This window comes from Terrapene carolina, unplaced genomic scaffold, assembly GCF_002925995.2.
Source record: "Terrapene carolina triunguis isolate 2854851 unplaced genomic scaffold, T_m_triunguis-2.0 Scaffold192, whole genome shotgun sequence".
Lineage (NCBI taxonomy): Eukaryota > Metazoa > Chordata > Testudines > Emydidae > Terrapene > Terrapene triunguis.
The window spans coordinates 9,586,676-9,601,753 of record NW_020664543.1 but is presented as its reverse complement, the minus strand read 5'-3'; the positions used below and the strand labels follow the sequence as shown (position 1 = coordinate 9,601,753).

Sequence of the window (15,078 nt, the reverse complement as noted above, 5' to 3'; positions counted from 1 at the left end):
CCCCTTTCAGGTTGGCCGGGGTGATGCTCCAACAAAACTGCTCCGGAGTGAAAGACTTGCAAAGCAGGAAACGCCCATATAAAGTTGCAATGTGTTTGCCTAAAAAGAACAGGAGTACTTGTGGCACCTTAGAGACCAACACATTTATTTGAGCATAAGCTGTCGTGGGCTACAGCCCACTTCATCTGATGCCTTCAGTGTGTTTGCCTGGTCCCAGCCCCTTCACGCAACATGCAGATCCACTCGTGCGCCCTTCAGGATGAGCGGGGAGCTTGGCAGCTCATTTAAGAAGAAAGCAAATTGCATGTAGGGTGACCAGACAGCAAATGTGAAAAATCGGGACGGGGATGGGGGGTAATAGGCACCTATATAAGACAAAGCCCCAAATATCAGGACTGTCCCTATAAAATCGGGACATCTGGTCACCCTAATTGCATGAGTGACAGATCCACACAAGCAACAGGAATTTGAAATATTAAAAAAATTGCAACATGATTTTTTTCATACGTTTTATTGTGAAGTACTGGTTATATATATCTTACATTTATTTTATTTTTAAAAATAGTCCTTTTACCTTCAGGTCAAAATAGTTAATGCATTTATGTAATTTTTGTAAAAATCAGTATTTCCTGTTGCTACCCCAGATGTCTTTAAAGACAGTCCAGTAACTCAGTTACTAAAAAAAACAAGTTTAGGTTGATTCAAAATACAGAAGAGAAAGGCAAATCACATGCTATTGCCATACGTGACCTAAAAGTCACTCTACAGTCACATTAACCAGACCCACAGTAAGGCTCAGAATTACTCTCTAGACCAGTAGAGTATTACTAGTATCCTGCCAAAATAATCTTACTTGGCCACTAATATTTGTGTCCACAATACTGCAGTCAAATGAAGCCACTGAGACTCCATAAAGGCTCAAAGGTCATTGGTTCTGAGCAGCCCCTGAACCAGCACGGCCATTGCAGACGTCACAGAGGTCATGGAAAATCACAGAATCCGTGACTTCTGTGACAGACACGCAGGCTTACTCATGACTATGTTGCTTGAAATTCACAATTGTTGAACCATTTCTCTGCTTGCTGCAATGCTGTGATTTTTTTAAATCTCATTTCAGTCTTTATCTTTATTCTTTTATTATGCTAAACCATTTCATAGGTGGAAAAACTAAGTTTGATTAGGATGAACAGCACAGGACGAATAAATGGCCAGTAATGAAGTTCACTTTCATTTTTTTCTGATTACATTTGGATGCTGTCCATTTTCTACACCTGCGTAATAGTCTGTGTAATAAAAATAAAACAGAAATAGTAACTAAATAGTAATAATACTTTGCTACTTCCATTGAAGAATCTCCAAGCATTTTATAAATATTCCTTAACTAGGCCTTACAATACCGTTCTGAGTATGTAGGGGTCACCTCTGCAGTGGGAAACAGCAGCTGTACAACAGAGAAAAGGAATACTGCACAACAATTTAGGATTAGGAATCATGTACAGTATTGCCAACTCCAAGCATTGAGAAATCCTAAATCAGCCCTCAGAAATCATGAGACCGACTTACAGATTGTGAGATTTAAAAAAAATAACACATTTACATTATTTTTGTTTCCTTCTGGCATTTGCATCTTTAAGGTCACATTTTCAAAACTATATCCATAACCATGAGGACTAGAAACTTACTTTTAAACAAACCCTTAGAGTCTAATGTATTCACTTGACTGCAGAGTCTAGGGCTTAAAGAAAAATGCCAAATATTGTGATCCTTGTGATAAAATGTCAATACTTGGCAATAGTGCGTGTATGCAGTCGAAAGCGCATGAGGAGTTCAGATAGGCAGTGTTATGAGGGCCGGCTCCAGGCACCAGCTTAACAAGCAGGTGCTTGGGGCGGCCAAGGGAGAGGGGCGGCACCCTATATTTGCAAAAGATGGCATGGGATCTTTAATAACCACCATGGTCAGGTCCTCCATTATAAAACTTTAGAAATCTCCCCTCCCCCTCATATAATCCTCTAGCTCCATGCTGGGATTGGTTCAGTGCTGACTCAGAAGCAAGGGTGCCACTTATAAATTCCTAATAGCTCTTCATGTGAGAAATGAGCAAACTGACTAGGACAGTCTAAGAATAGATCAAAAACTTCCCCTACTCCTTGAGCCAAACGCTATATTTTTGTGCTTTCTGCATTTCTGGTTTATATAAGACATGGAGATCGTGGAAACTCATCAGATGTCGAAGTGCATGCCACTTTGATGTCTGACTCGACTGAAACCCTGATGTTCTGGAAAGGTCATGAGAGTCTTATCTCCTAAACTGTCCTATCAGATTTCTAAACCAAAAAGATCTGGATAATTTAGTGGTGATTATGCAAATCAAATTGGACTTCTGACTCTACTGGGGTTTGGCCATCCTTGTTTCAACGACTGTCCTTCTTGGTCTGCCCTATCACATTATTCAGATTAGCTTACACCCACTTTCTCTGTGTACACTGATAACGGCTGCTGCAGCTGTGTATTATTGAGCTTTATCTGAACGTGCAAACAGTGAGTAACAAACAATGCATGCCGGGTTGAATCACTGACAATGTTACAATGCATTTTTTCATGCTATGGCCAACTCCTGTGATTAAGAAATAAGCTATTGTTTATGCTGTATTTGTAAAGGACCTGGGATACCAAGGTGTGCATATAGAAACTGTTTCAATATAAATCTATCAGGAGCATATTTTCCCCAAACCAACTGTTATTAAACCTGTTATATAGAAAACGAGAAATAGTTTTACAATAATTTTCAGCAGCTTGTAACTTTTGACTAACTCTGCCCAGTATTTAAACCAGGCAGCACTACCACACAGGAAACCCAGGTTCAATTCCCAGATAATGACAGCTGTCCCTACAGGGCTAGCTGTAAGCTGTGAAAGACAGAGGCCCTGTTTCTCAGATGCACTAGAGCTGCTTTGCATCACTGCACTGATGCACAGAGGTCTGAAAGATGGTGGAGCCAACCGCAGGAGGATCAATCTAGCACAGAGGAATGGTATTAGGGACACAGAATTACCACAATGGATTCTGTGCTACCATCCCCTCTCCTGGCTGTCAAGGTACTGGGCTTTCATGGACCTCAGTGATTCCTCCACTGCAGTTAATAGCCAGGATGAAATTAGTGTAGCCCTAAGCTGCTGTAAATTATGCTCAGAAAGAAGGCCAGTGCACAGCCAGCAATCCATGCTTAGCATTTCAAATACATCCCAGTGGTTAGCACTGTAATTCATAGAGTTGCTTTTTCTTAAATTCTATTTAAAACAGAGGTCTAAAGTGAACCTGCATTGAGAGCTGCTGATTTTCCAATTTACATATGATTAAAAAATACATTAGCAGGGGACACTGGTGTTTCCATCTGTAGCTGCTCAGGGACCTGCAAGAGAGGAAAAGAAATCTCATAAAGCCTAAAACAGAGGAGTGACTCCTTACAATAAAATCTCTTAAGTGTTTTTGAAGACTAAATCACATATACATTATCACTGAGTCTGGGGCTATCTATATGGATTTTACCTCCTCAACTAGAATTGTACCAGCACTATTTATCTTGCACGAACTATCAGGAAATGAGGAATTATTTAGTGGACTTCATTTTCTTGCTTAGTAATATGGGTGGTGACCTTGCACCAAATCTCATTGGGGTTTTGCCTGGGCACACAGCTTTGCTCATGTAGATGCAGCAGCATGATCAGGGCCTTAAAATGGTTGCCCAGAAAAATACGATAGGTCACATTTTAGTTTAGCATCTGAACACAAGATGGTTGAGAAATGGGAAGTGGAGAGAGATTATTTAAAAAAAAAAAACACTGTAGAAGAGAATTCAGTGCCTGTAACCCTTTGGTTTGTTGCCAGCACTCTAACAGTGCTATGAATGTAATAGAACATACAGGGCTCCTGGCAAAAACAAACAAACAAACAAACATGCCACTTTCCTAAAGAATTTGCAGATCCAGTATTAGCTGGAGTACAGCTTAATTGCATGTACATCTCCTGAGAAGTGGGTTAGGCTTCAGAACCATAAAATAGTGTAGACAAGAAAAGTGTTAAAGTGCTGAGAGTAATTGCTAAAATTTTATTGTTCAAAGAAACATCTTAATTATTTCTGTTGATACCAATTTAAGGATGGGACTTCCACTTCTTGTGATTTTTTTTAATGTCTTAGGGGACACTGGAGTCTAAATATAAGCAAAATACTCATCACTGATGAAAGAAAGAAAGAAGAGAGTTTAACATAGATTATTACACTTTTAAGAGTGGGTCTGCCTCTGGTAGGAACATTCTTCACTAGGTAAATTGTGACCAAAATAGATTATTCCTCTAAATCATCAATGAATTGTACCTTAGTTGATATTAGATAACTAAGACAGTTTATAGCTGGGCAGAGGAATTTTGTTTGAGTCAGAGTCTCCTATTTGGTTTATCATAGATAACCTATATATGGGCAGACATAAGTGATCTTATTAACTAAGTCCTATGCAAGGGAAACAAAAGTATTTAATTCAGTTACTTAAAAGAAACCATTCAAAAATTAAATTAGCTATGTTTCTTATAGGTCCACCACTCAAGGAGTGGTCCTGAGGCAGTCAAATTAATGAAAATTAAGCATCTTCAGTTTCACTTTAAATCCCATTACGTCTGTTTTGATCAAGGTTATCTTGTTTCCCCTCCAAAAGGGCATAGTCCAACCATTTCAGTGTTTGCATGAGAAGTTGTTACTTCCTCAAATTATGTCTTTTCAATATCCCATTAAAATAATTTCAAGAACAATTTTAATCTACTCAATTGGCAATGCTTTTGGAAACTATAAAAACTGTTTTCCAAACTTTTCCAAAATAGGCATTCATCCATCAATTCTCTCTCACTTTAGCTAATCCAGCCTGGAGTTGAGACTCCTCCATACTTTTGTTCTAAGCTTACTCCATTCTGAAGTTGTGCAAGGAGACCGTTAGCCCCAAAAATTAAGTCTTAGAATGGAATCTTTTACTAAACATTATGCACTACAAAATAAGACTTTACCACTTCCCCTATTGTCTACAATCAAAAACAATGTAGTATTGTACCAGTGCATGCAAGAATGTAAACGTGACATTAATTAGTAACTGACTATATACTGTACCAACCTTTGAAAACTGTTTTGAAAATATCAGCCCAAGCGCACCATCTGGTTACCACCTTTTGATGTGATTTTGAATGGGGGGGGGGGGCAGATATTTGATTTGCTAGTCAACAGAATACTACTCCCAAGCGAGCAGAATTTTGTAAACCTGGAATACTTTGATTTACATTGGTCAATTTTAGAGATATACAAGATGCAAGCAAACTGCAGATGTAGAAAAAATGAAATCTTAAAAACTATAATAATCCAAGGTGTTTAACGTATAGGTATATTACATGTTACCTCAGTAGCTGTCAAAATAAAACCATAATAGGACTTCATACAAACTCTGCCTTCACTTAATTGAAATTCAGTCTATTCGAACAACATTGTTTCATATCAACTGACTTGATTTGTGCTTGTTGAGGGATTTGGTGGACTATAAAAATGACTTTTATAGTCATGAAATATTCTGTAATACTGCCACCCAGTGGCCAAATACAATTAGTAAATGTGTATCTTCAAAAACCTTCTAAGTACTTACACTTCAATTTTTATTCATGATACATTGTGTGTCACATTCAGCTGTAGAATGGGGAATATGGATCTTGGGTCTGTTACACAAAATGCATATTAAATGTCAGGACTACTCTGTTAGCAGAGGACAGTTCTGCTATAAAATATTGCAAAATGTTTCCATTTAAATAAATTGTTTGCAATTCTTTTGCAGAAATGAAAAACAATCAGCAGTTACCTAAAAACACAAACTTTTGGGGATAAAACTTATTTGGCTCAAAAATATCTTACTAGTATTTTTTTTTTTTTTTTCTGTTTCAGTTCTCAACTAAATATAGTTTTTCATTTATTCATTATCCCATTTTCTGAATTTTAAAAAAGTTAATATTGCAACACAAAACAATGCCAAATGAAAACTAACCAAAAATATTTGAACTGATCATGTAGAATGTTAACATGTTTTTGTATGTCCTGTATTTACACAGTAAAAAAATCACAAAGGATATTGTAACTTTACACAATGTTATAATATAGATAAGGCAAGTTCTCTAACCCAAATAGATTACAAATCTAGATGAGCAGCCTATGACACAGACAATATTTCAGGAGTCTGTTGTATCTAGCTGTTTTCTTATGTCAAACTTTGGTCTTTGGGACAAGGATCATCTTTATGTGTCTATGTGCCATTGTGCTAAGCAACGTACAATCAGGCCTCCAAGGTGCTACCACAATATCAATAATAATGAAAAAAGCAACAACAGAGTATTACTGGAAGATACTGAATGAGGCGGGATTTAAGGAGGAAAGAAAGGGCACTCATCATAGGACACTGAAACATATCAACACAAAGGGCAACAGAACAGTTTTTTAAAGAAGTGCAAACAGATTAATACACATAGGAGGCAGCACGGCCTAGGAGTGTTGAACTTCGGTGTTCTAGTCCTTGTTCTGCCACTTGCTTTACATACGGTTTTCAATTTTGCCATCTACAACGGGAGGATACCTACCTCCCTCTCAGGGGTAAAAGGACTTAACATCTATGAAGCCCTTTGAGATGTTCAGATGCAAGGTTCTACAGAACTGCAAGAAACAGCATTTATGCCAAGTCTTGCAGCAGTGGAGGAAGATAGTACACTGAGAAGTGGAGTATGTGTATTGTTAGCTATCCGACTTGTGATGAATTATAAATGTTATTTTAAGTTCTCCTTACAGTAAGTTAGCTTTGTATTGTTGTTATATTGCTATACCCTTACAGAGAATAAACTTAACTGGAGCTAATGATTTTAAAGGAATTCCTGTATTTCACATCCATTAGCAAGCAATTCCTAAATATGTAACTCATGGCTGTTTGGCAGAAAAACTGCTGTTTTATTTAAAACAATTTTAAAAAGAAAGGCAAATGTACTTTTCTATATTAAATACACCAAAATTCCCTTTGAAAAACTGTATTTATAGTTCCTTATACACAGTTTCATTTTGAAATTGTTTATTAAAAAACATCCAGTGCATTTGCTGTCTTCAAAACCAAAAGAAAGTACTTCACAAAACAGTGAGTCCATACAACTATTTACATATGGAAAATGAGTTCACATCTTAGAGTTTCACGTTCTCGGTGGTCGATTCATTAGTAGGAGAAGGTTCAACAATCAGTCTTGGTTCAATCAGTGCACCCCAGCTTTCAGTTATCTGAAACAAACGTATAATATTTAGCATGGAGAGAAACAGAGGAGATTTTCTTTTATTGTCTATATTTGTGCTAAGAAGGTACATATCAGCTATGCATCTATACAAGAACATTACTAAACAAGAACTACTGTATAGTACAAAGATCTGTATGGTGAATCCCTACTCTGCTTTTCTGCTTTCCCAATACACACAGAATTCCACTGACATCAGCAAAGATCCACACATGTAGGGAGAGTAAAATACCAGATGAATAGACAAACTTGTAAAAACTGAAATATGCTAGACATAATATTGAATTCTGTTACATTAAGAAAAAAAAGTCTTCACAAAATTTTGTTCAGCGAATTGTGTATATACATCTATACACCTACATAGCTATTAAATGAGGTATAATGTTGAAGTAATGATTGCTATAATATAAATATACACCAATCACTACAAAGAAGCAATTATTTCTTTTTGTTTTCGCTCATTTTCATTGAGACGTATTGACAAATAGATATCTCATTAAAACAGGTAAGTTCCTTAGCTGCAATGAACAGTCACATACAACTGATACTATTCCAACTGTGCATAGCACAAAGCCAAGCAGTTTAAAGAATATTAACACACCTTCGTATCCTGAGAAACAGCATATTCTATCACTTCAGCTCCATCTGCAGACTCGTACACCAGATCAAACTTTCCTGGCTCTTTCACCACTTAAACAAGAAAAAAAACGTGATTTCCAGTTAGTTTTATATAAATGTAAAAGTAAACATTATTTGTATAATATTTAAAAAGCTAGTCAAGTTCATTTATTTAATCAGCAATACACATTACAACAAACACTGTTACAATCATTCACTCCCCAGTGGTTCAATGAAGCAGTTGAGCAGTAATGACCATACACTACTCTGAGTTTATACTACACTGTATCACACGAGACAGTATCAACTCATTAATCTAATTTGTTTGCGGTAGGGACCCATTTGTCACTATTCAATTATACAGTGCATATAACTGGTGTGTATATATATATACAGAGATAGGTGACCTAGTTCAACCCCTTCCAAATTACAATACAGGTATCTAGTTAAGACCACACAGTAAAATCCAGTAAAAAGTCAACATTTGCCAACCCAAATCACAAATCTCTCCTGATTTAAGTATAAGGAAAAACTATGTCAAACTCAGATGTGTGGCAGCTGTTGATAAATGCTGGTTGTTAAATGGCAACAGCTACTTGCATAATTTCAATCAAGTATTTGAGATGCACTCCATTACTTTGTAAGGACTTAGTCCTACACCAGATAAAGTCAATGGCAAAACTATTGACTTGAAAGGACTCAGCCCTAAAATTTCTTCCATTCACAAGCACGTCTATTCCATTTATTTTCATTTAACCATTTTAATCTTTTGGATGATACAGTGCAGTTCCAATGGGACATTGTTCACTTTCTAGCTGTGAATAGTACAACTCAAAGTGAACGTCGTATGCATGATGCCACACCTGACAAGTCATTCGAGTATCCAAACCTGCTTGGCAATATGTACAACCAACTTCAAGACAGCAAGCAAGTGCCATGGATTTTCTGTATTTAACATACTATTTTAATCTGGGGGAAATTTTATGATGTTTGAGGTAATGCTGAATAAATGTGTCTGAAAAATTGTAATATATTGTCTTACAGATGTTTACCACTGCAGCAGAAATTACTTTAGATATTTACATACTGACTTCTGGAGTTACATATACTTGCCTGCTGAAGATGAAAGAATCTCAAGCTCTAGCTGTTTGTTATCAGCATTCCAACTGATTATTTTTCCCTCCTTCAAAAAACAACAAAAACGGTCCTATGGTGAAGCATAGCAAATTTGACAAGTATTTCATATTACATTACAAGGATATGCTTGAACACAGCCAGAGCACATATTTCTATTTGATGAAGTCTTTTGTCCAGTTCTGAAAAAATCTGTTAAAGTATTAAACAATTAACTTTAAAAAGTTTTAAATGAACTGAAATTAGTAATGCCAATAACCCCAAATCTTTTATTGCTACATTAATCCACAGTGACTGTGGCAATCAGTCAGCTATAAATCAAGTTCTTTGAAACTGCTACAAAGGTATGTTTTTAATAATTCCATGAAATGTCTTGACAACTTCAAACAAATGTGCCAAGTCTTTCAATGTTCTTTTGCATCCAAAAGCTTGGAATTTTTCCTCACATTTTAAATTGTTTGCTCTTAAATCAGCAGTATTGTTTACATGTGTTTTTCTATTGACAACACTTTAATATTTTGAATATTTATATTGGAAATAATCTGCATGGTAACATGAGAAGTGGGGGGAATATACAATGCACAGAATTATAAAATATCTAAAACTCCCCCAAAACCTTGTCTTACCCACTATAGTATTATACATACATTTTTTGAAAAAATACCTTGTAGTCAGATACTTCAGGAGTGTAATTTTCGGTTAATTCCAAAAGCTGTTAAAAGAAAAATATAAATCATTAAAAGACATGAAAAATTGTATCTCCTGCTTCTGGCCCTTGCTGACCCACTTACTATCCAGCCTGGGCCCTATCATTGAGGTGAAATGCATAAGAGCTGTGCATTCTGCTCCTAGACCCTAATGCTTGCCCCAGCTAGTATTCCATGACTGATTGCTCCAGTGGCTTTCCACTCAGCTTGGGCTTCAAGAAGAGATCACTGTGACTCCAGTTTCCTCAGCACCAGTGAATGTTTTCTTTATTTTTGATTTTGGAAATGAAGTAGCATTATTTTTATAGCAAATTTTGCAACGATGTCACAGAAACACCATATAGAAAGAAATAGTAACTTAAGAGGATTTTCATAGTGACTTCATTTTTGTGTGTGTGAAGCACTTCACTCTGGGGTGGTCTTTAAGGAGTTGTTCGTATCACGATAGCTTTTCCAAGGAAAAGAGAGGCGTTCTGGGAAGGTTCAAAGTCAGCTTGATTAACTGAGGCTTGACTCACGTGGTCTGAGGGAAGGATCTATTATTCAGATTTGTCTACGAATCTGAACTTGAGGTGGAGACGGCGAGTATGACATTTCTTTGCTTACGTTGTCATTCTATTAAGTTAAAACAAAATAAACTTAAACGCACTAGTTCAAAAGCTTTCTAAAATAGAGGCATCAATTGATTCCTTTCAAGTTGTGTCTTTAGAGTAAGACAATTTGAAAATATATGCACAATCAAAACTGTAGCAGGTGCTTTTATTCAAGAAAATACTTGGTTAGAGAGATTAATGAATAATTTTAGAGCTACTAGCAAATACAAGGCATACCAGAAGGCTTAGAGGACTCTGAACCAGTCAGAGTTCCAGATTTCTTATAAAAAGATTTAGACAAAAATGCCATTCACCGATGAAGGTGAAAAGGGGTTCTTTGGATACCCAGTACTTATGCTAATGGTTGAAGGCCTAGCTTTATAGTTCATCTGGAAAGGTTGTGATGTCAATCCTACTGGGACCCATTTTTCCTCATCTAACTTACAAGCTAGGGGAACCAAGGTTAACTGCATATCAGGATAAATGCAAACATATTGTCTGATACTTCTAGAGCAACAATCACTAAATAATGCAAGTTTGAACACTGCAACATTTTTGGATGTCACAGCTAAAGTAGCTAAAGTAATAAATTGCAAAATTTATTATACTGGTACATCTGAAAGAGATCTGAGCCATATGACTAACACTATATATTTTAGGATTTCCTTACCTTAAAGGCAATTTTCCCCCCTACTTGTGGAGGGGCAGCTAATAGAGGTAGTACACTATAGTCCCTCTTTGGAACTTCCACTGGATTCTGTAAAATAAACATTAAACTTATTGATTCAATTACTTAACAAAAGCAAATAAGCAATATTAATGCTGTATGAAAAAGCTCAGAAAATCCATCACACAAACCAGCATCCAACCCCAAAGGCAGAGCACAAGCTATGTGTATAATATAAAACAACAGTATTTTACAAACACTTGTTCAGGATGTGAGTTAGCTGTCCTTAACCATATGAACAGTACAGTTGTATTCTTTACATTGGGCTTATTCTTCTCTTTTTTGTTTTGTTTTTACAATTTATGCTCATTTGATGTGAGAGGCAGTGTTCCCTGGTGGATAGAGCACTCAGTTGGGACTCTCAAGACCTGAGTTCTATTCCCAGTTCTGGCACTGGCCTGTTGGGTGACCTTGGGCAAATCACTTCTCTTCTCTGTGCTTCAATTTCCTATCTGTAAAATGGGCATAATGATATCGACCTTCTTTGTTAAGTGCTTTAAGATCTAGTGTTGAAAAGCACGATATAAGAGCTAGTGGTATTACTGTGTTTTTGTATATTCAATTACTAACATTTTAGTAAGAAAACTATAAATTTAAAAAAAAATCTTTAAAGAAATGTGTTAAGGACATAAATACTCACTCACCTGGATAACAACTGAAGTGTTTTTTGCTGCTTCATTTAACTGCTGCTGTTTCTGGCTTTCACTGCTGTAGTTGAAAAAGACACTATTGCTTTCTCCTCGGCTTCGACCCCGGCCCCAGCCTCGGATCATTCCACGACACCCACGGCCCCTATATCCTCTCCAGAAGAAGTTATCCTCTCCTCTTCCAAGTCCCCTTCCAAAACTGCTAGGGTTTACAGCTGGTCCTTGATTGCTAGTTGGCAACTGTTTATCACCATTTCTTACTAAGGATTTATTGAAGCCAACATTTGCTATGGGCTTTTTAATAACAAATGTCTCTGAATCTGAACTATCAGACTTTGAAGAGGAGGTCTTTGCCTTGAGGGACTTTGACATAATGTTCACAATTGGTGGATTTTTAGGCAGCAAATTTCTCTTTGAGTTACTGCTTTGCTCCTCCTCCTCCATACTAGAGTCAGAATCTGAACTCGAGGACTGGGGTTTAGCTTTTTTACTAATTGCAGTCTTAGGGGAATTTTCATCTTTAGACTTTGCAGTAACTTTACTAGCAGCAACAGCTTTTATAGCAGAATTTGCAGCAAGTTGGGCTTTGTCTCTGGGTAGGGTTGCTGCCACAGGTTTATGTGAGGATTTATTTTGTTTCATATCCATTTCACTGTCAGATGATGTGCTGGAAGAATCACAATCTGAAATTCCCCCTCTCTTTTTGCTGGACTGTGCTGCAATGTTTTTTACTGTGCTGCTTTTACTAGGACTCAGAAGGAAACTGTTGTTGGCCTTTTCTAAAACAGTCTTTCCTTTAACTGCCCTTGTCTTTCTCTGCTTAGCATCTTTTCTTTCTGTCTCCAGCTCTTTCTCCCCCTCTGACTTTTTTTTAAGCTTTTTGGACTCATCAAGACCACTGTCATCCTTACCTCCTGTGATACCATTTCTTCCATTCACCTCTTCTTTTCTTTTTCTTTTCTTGGACTTTTTCCAAGAGTCTTGAACATTTACAGAGTCCTCTTCCTTATAAGAAAGATGTTCAGAGTTCTGTTTCTTCTTCTTCTTTTTCCTTCTGTGTCGGTCATCTTCACTTTTAGACTCTCCCTCTTCATCCAACTTTTGCCTGTGTCTTTTTCTCTCTTTTCTTGATGAATAAGTGATACTGTTACCCATCTCATCACAACTATCTGCAACTACCTCTTCCAATTTAACTCTGTGAAAAAGACAAAGAGAAACAAGTGTTCAGGATAACTAGCAAATTAATATTCCTTTCTACATGTTGAGTTCGAAATAGTTATTAGATTATTGTCTTTTAGAAATAAGGATGTCACAGCTATTCACTTAGCAGCTAAGGAATATTAACTTAGTAGATGAGGAGATGCACCTATAAATCTCCCAACAAATTATGCCACCAAGGACTAAACTAGCTGCCATCAAACAGGCTAAAATCCCCATAAGCTCACTTGGGGGGGGGCGCGGAGAACGGAAGGTGTGCACACACTGCAACATGTCCCTGTTGCTTAAGGGGACCACATGCCAGTGCAGATGCCATGGAGAAGGGGAGCTCAGTGGGAAGTCTGCAGGGAACATGGGCTGCACTTTCCTCCAGTATTTAAGAAGCCTTGTCTTGCACCCCAGATTTCCTCTAGCCACACTTGTCAAACTGTTTGGTCTGAGGCACAGACTGTAGTAGGAAGAGAGCCCTGAGACATAAGCCCTTGTATCAAAGGCCTGGTATGAGGCAAAACCTGCTCACAAAATCTGGCAAAAACGGCTGATATTGCAGAAATACACATTCCTAAAAAGTGCTAGTCACAAAGTACTCACGCAAACACATCTCAATATCAAGTGGTACCAGAACATCCAGATATCAAGAATGCTACAAAAACATTCCCCAAGGATAACAGGAACACACTGACCCCTCCTAAAAGATAAGGTCAGGAAGACAGTACGTAATAAAAATGTTTTGATCAAACCAATGTGTACAAGGTGATGTGTGATAACTAGCCACGTCAGGGGGCAGTAACTAACTATGTCAAATGGGCAGTACTAACTTATTTGTATTAGAATATAAAGATGTATCTCAGAGGGAGTTCACTGAGCTGGTCCATTGTTACAGGTCTACATGTATTAGTGGTCCGGTAGAGACTGCAGAATGCTAGTGCCGTGCTTAGTCAACAATGAACCTGGCTGGGTGCCTTCGTCCCTTAATGAATCTTGTGGTCATTGGGCGGTTCGCACAAGGTTTGTCGTGCCAGCTGTCTACACAGGGCTGGGGCGGCACACAGAGAGAACACACACACATACACACAGCCAAACATCTGTCAACATCTAACCACACCGGCTTTGTAGGACACTGCAGGCCTGCCTCCAAAATCTCAAGATTTTAAGGGTATTTCCAGGCAACAATAAGGATGTTTTTCAAGAGAGAGTTGAACCTAGGCTACAATATGACCGGCTGATATGATTTTAAAAGTATTAAAAGGTGTCTGCGCAAGGGGAAGAGGCTGTTCCAAATCCTGTTAGCTATTTTCAGAAACAGGTTTTCCCATCCACTAGGCAAGAGCGGCGCGGGGCAGCCATGAAAGTAGGGTTGCCAACCCTCCAAGATTGGCCTGGAATTTCTGGGAATTAAAGATTAATCTTTAATTAAAGATTACGTCAGGTGATGAAATCTCCAGGAATACATCCAAACAAAATTGGCTATATGAAAGCAACACTGCAGAGAACGGAGGAGGTGCAGAGAGACGACTCCTAGTTGGGCTCGCTGCAAGGCAGCGATTTGAGTCTCAAGGCCCAGGCTCCTCCAGCCACCTGGGCAACAGCCGAGTTTCCTAACAATAATTTAAAAAGCCCCCTCTCCTATGGCTCCATTTTTTTGTCCCAGCCTGAAGCACCACCTTGGGCCAAGGCAGCCTAGGCAGAAACATCAGGGGCGTCAATCTCCCACGGGGGCAACTGAACCGTGGCCAGAGGTGCCCCCACCAAGAGTCGCTGCTTCCGCCCCCCCCCCCCCCCCCCCCCCGGGGGGCGCCCGCCCCCCCCCCCCCCCCCCCACCTGAGGGAGTCGTTGTCCCGCACCAGCCGCGCGCTCTCGGTCGGTGGCAGCAGCGCCCCCTCCAGGAAGAGGCTGAGCTGAGCCCGGCGGCTGAAGCCGAACTTTTCCCGGATTAGGCTGATGAGGTCGGTGACCAGGCGCACTTGGCTGGGCTCCAGCAGCAGCCAGCACAGCGAACAGCCCGGGCTCCCCGGGGGCGGGTAGTCGAAGAGCAGCCGGAGCCGCACAGGGCCCCCTCCACCGGCCGCCGCCATCTTGGACACGCAGG

General features: G+C 38.7%; 1 protein-coding gene across 1 annotated transcript; it reads right to left on the bottom strand.

Annotated features, from left to right (window-relative positions):
- Positions 1–7,116: 7,116 nt before the first annotated feature.
- Positions 7,117–15,074, bottom strand: COIL (coilin). Its single transcript, XM_024195463.2, has 7 exons — positions 14,811–15,074; positions 11,768–12,965; positions 11,067–11,153; positions 9,761–9,808; positions 9,076–9,145; positions 7,946–8,034; positions 7,117–7,333 (listed from the first exon to the last, which is right to left on the bottom strand). Exons 1-7 carry the CDS (start codon positions 15,062–15,064, stop codon positions 7,241–7,243), a joined length of 1,839 nt encoding a protein of 612 aa, XP_024051231.2. The 5' UTR covers positions 15,065–15,074; the 3' UTR covers positions 7,117–7,240.
- Between the last annotated feature and the right edge of the window lie 4 nt (positions 15,075–15,078).

Coding starts and splice junctions, on each gene's coding strand:
- COIL (XM_024195463.2), bottom strand. CDS start 15,064: ATGGCGGCGGCCGGTGGAGGGGGCCCTGTGCGGCTCCGGCTGCTCTTC. Junction 12,966..14,810: donor CGGGACAACGACTCCCTCAG/GTGGGGGGGGGG, acceptor TCTTTTTCACAG/AGTTAAATTGGAAGAGGTAG. Junction 11,154..11,767: donor ACACTTCAGTTGTTATCCAG/GTGAGTGAGTAT, acceptor TTTATTTTACAG/AATCCAGTGGAAGTTCCAAA.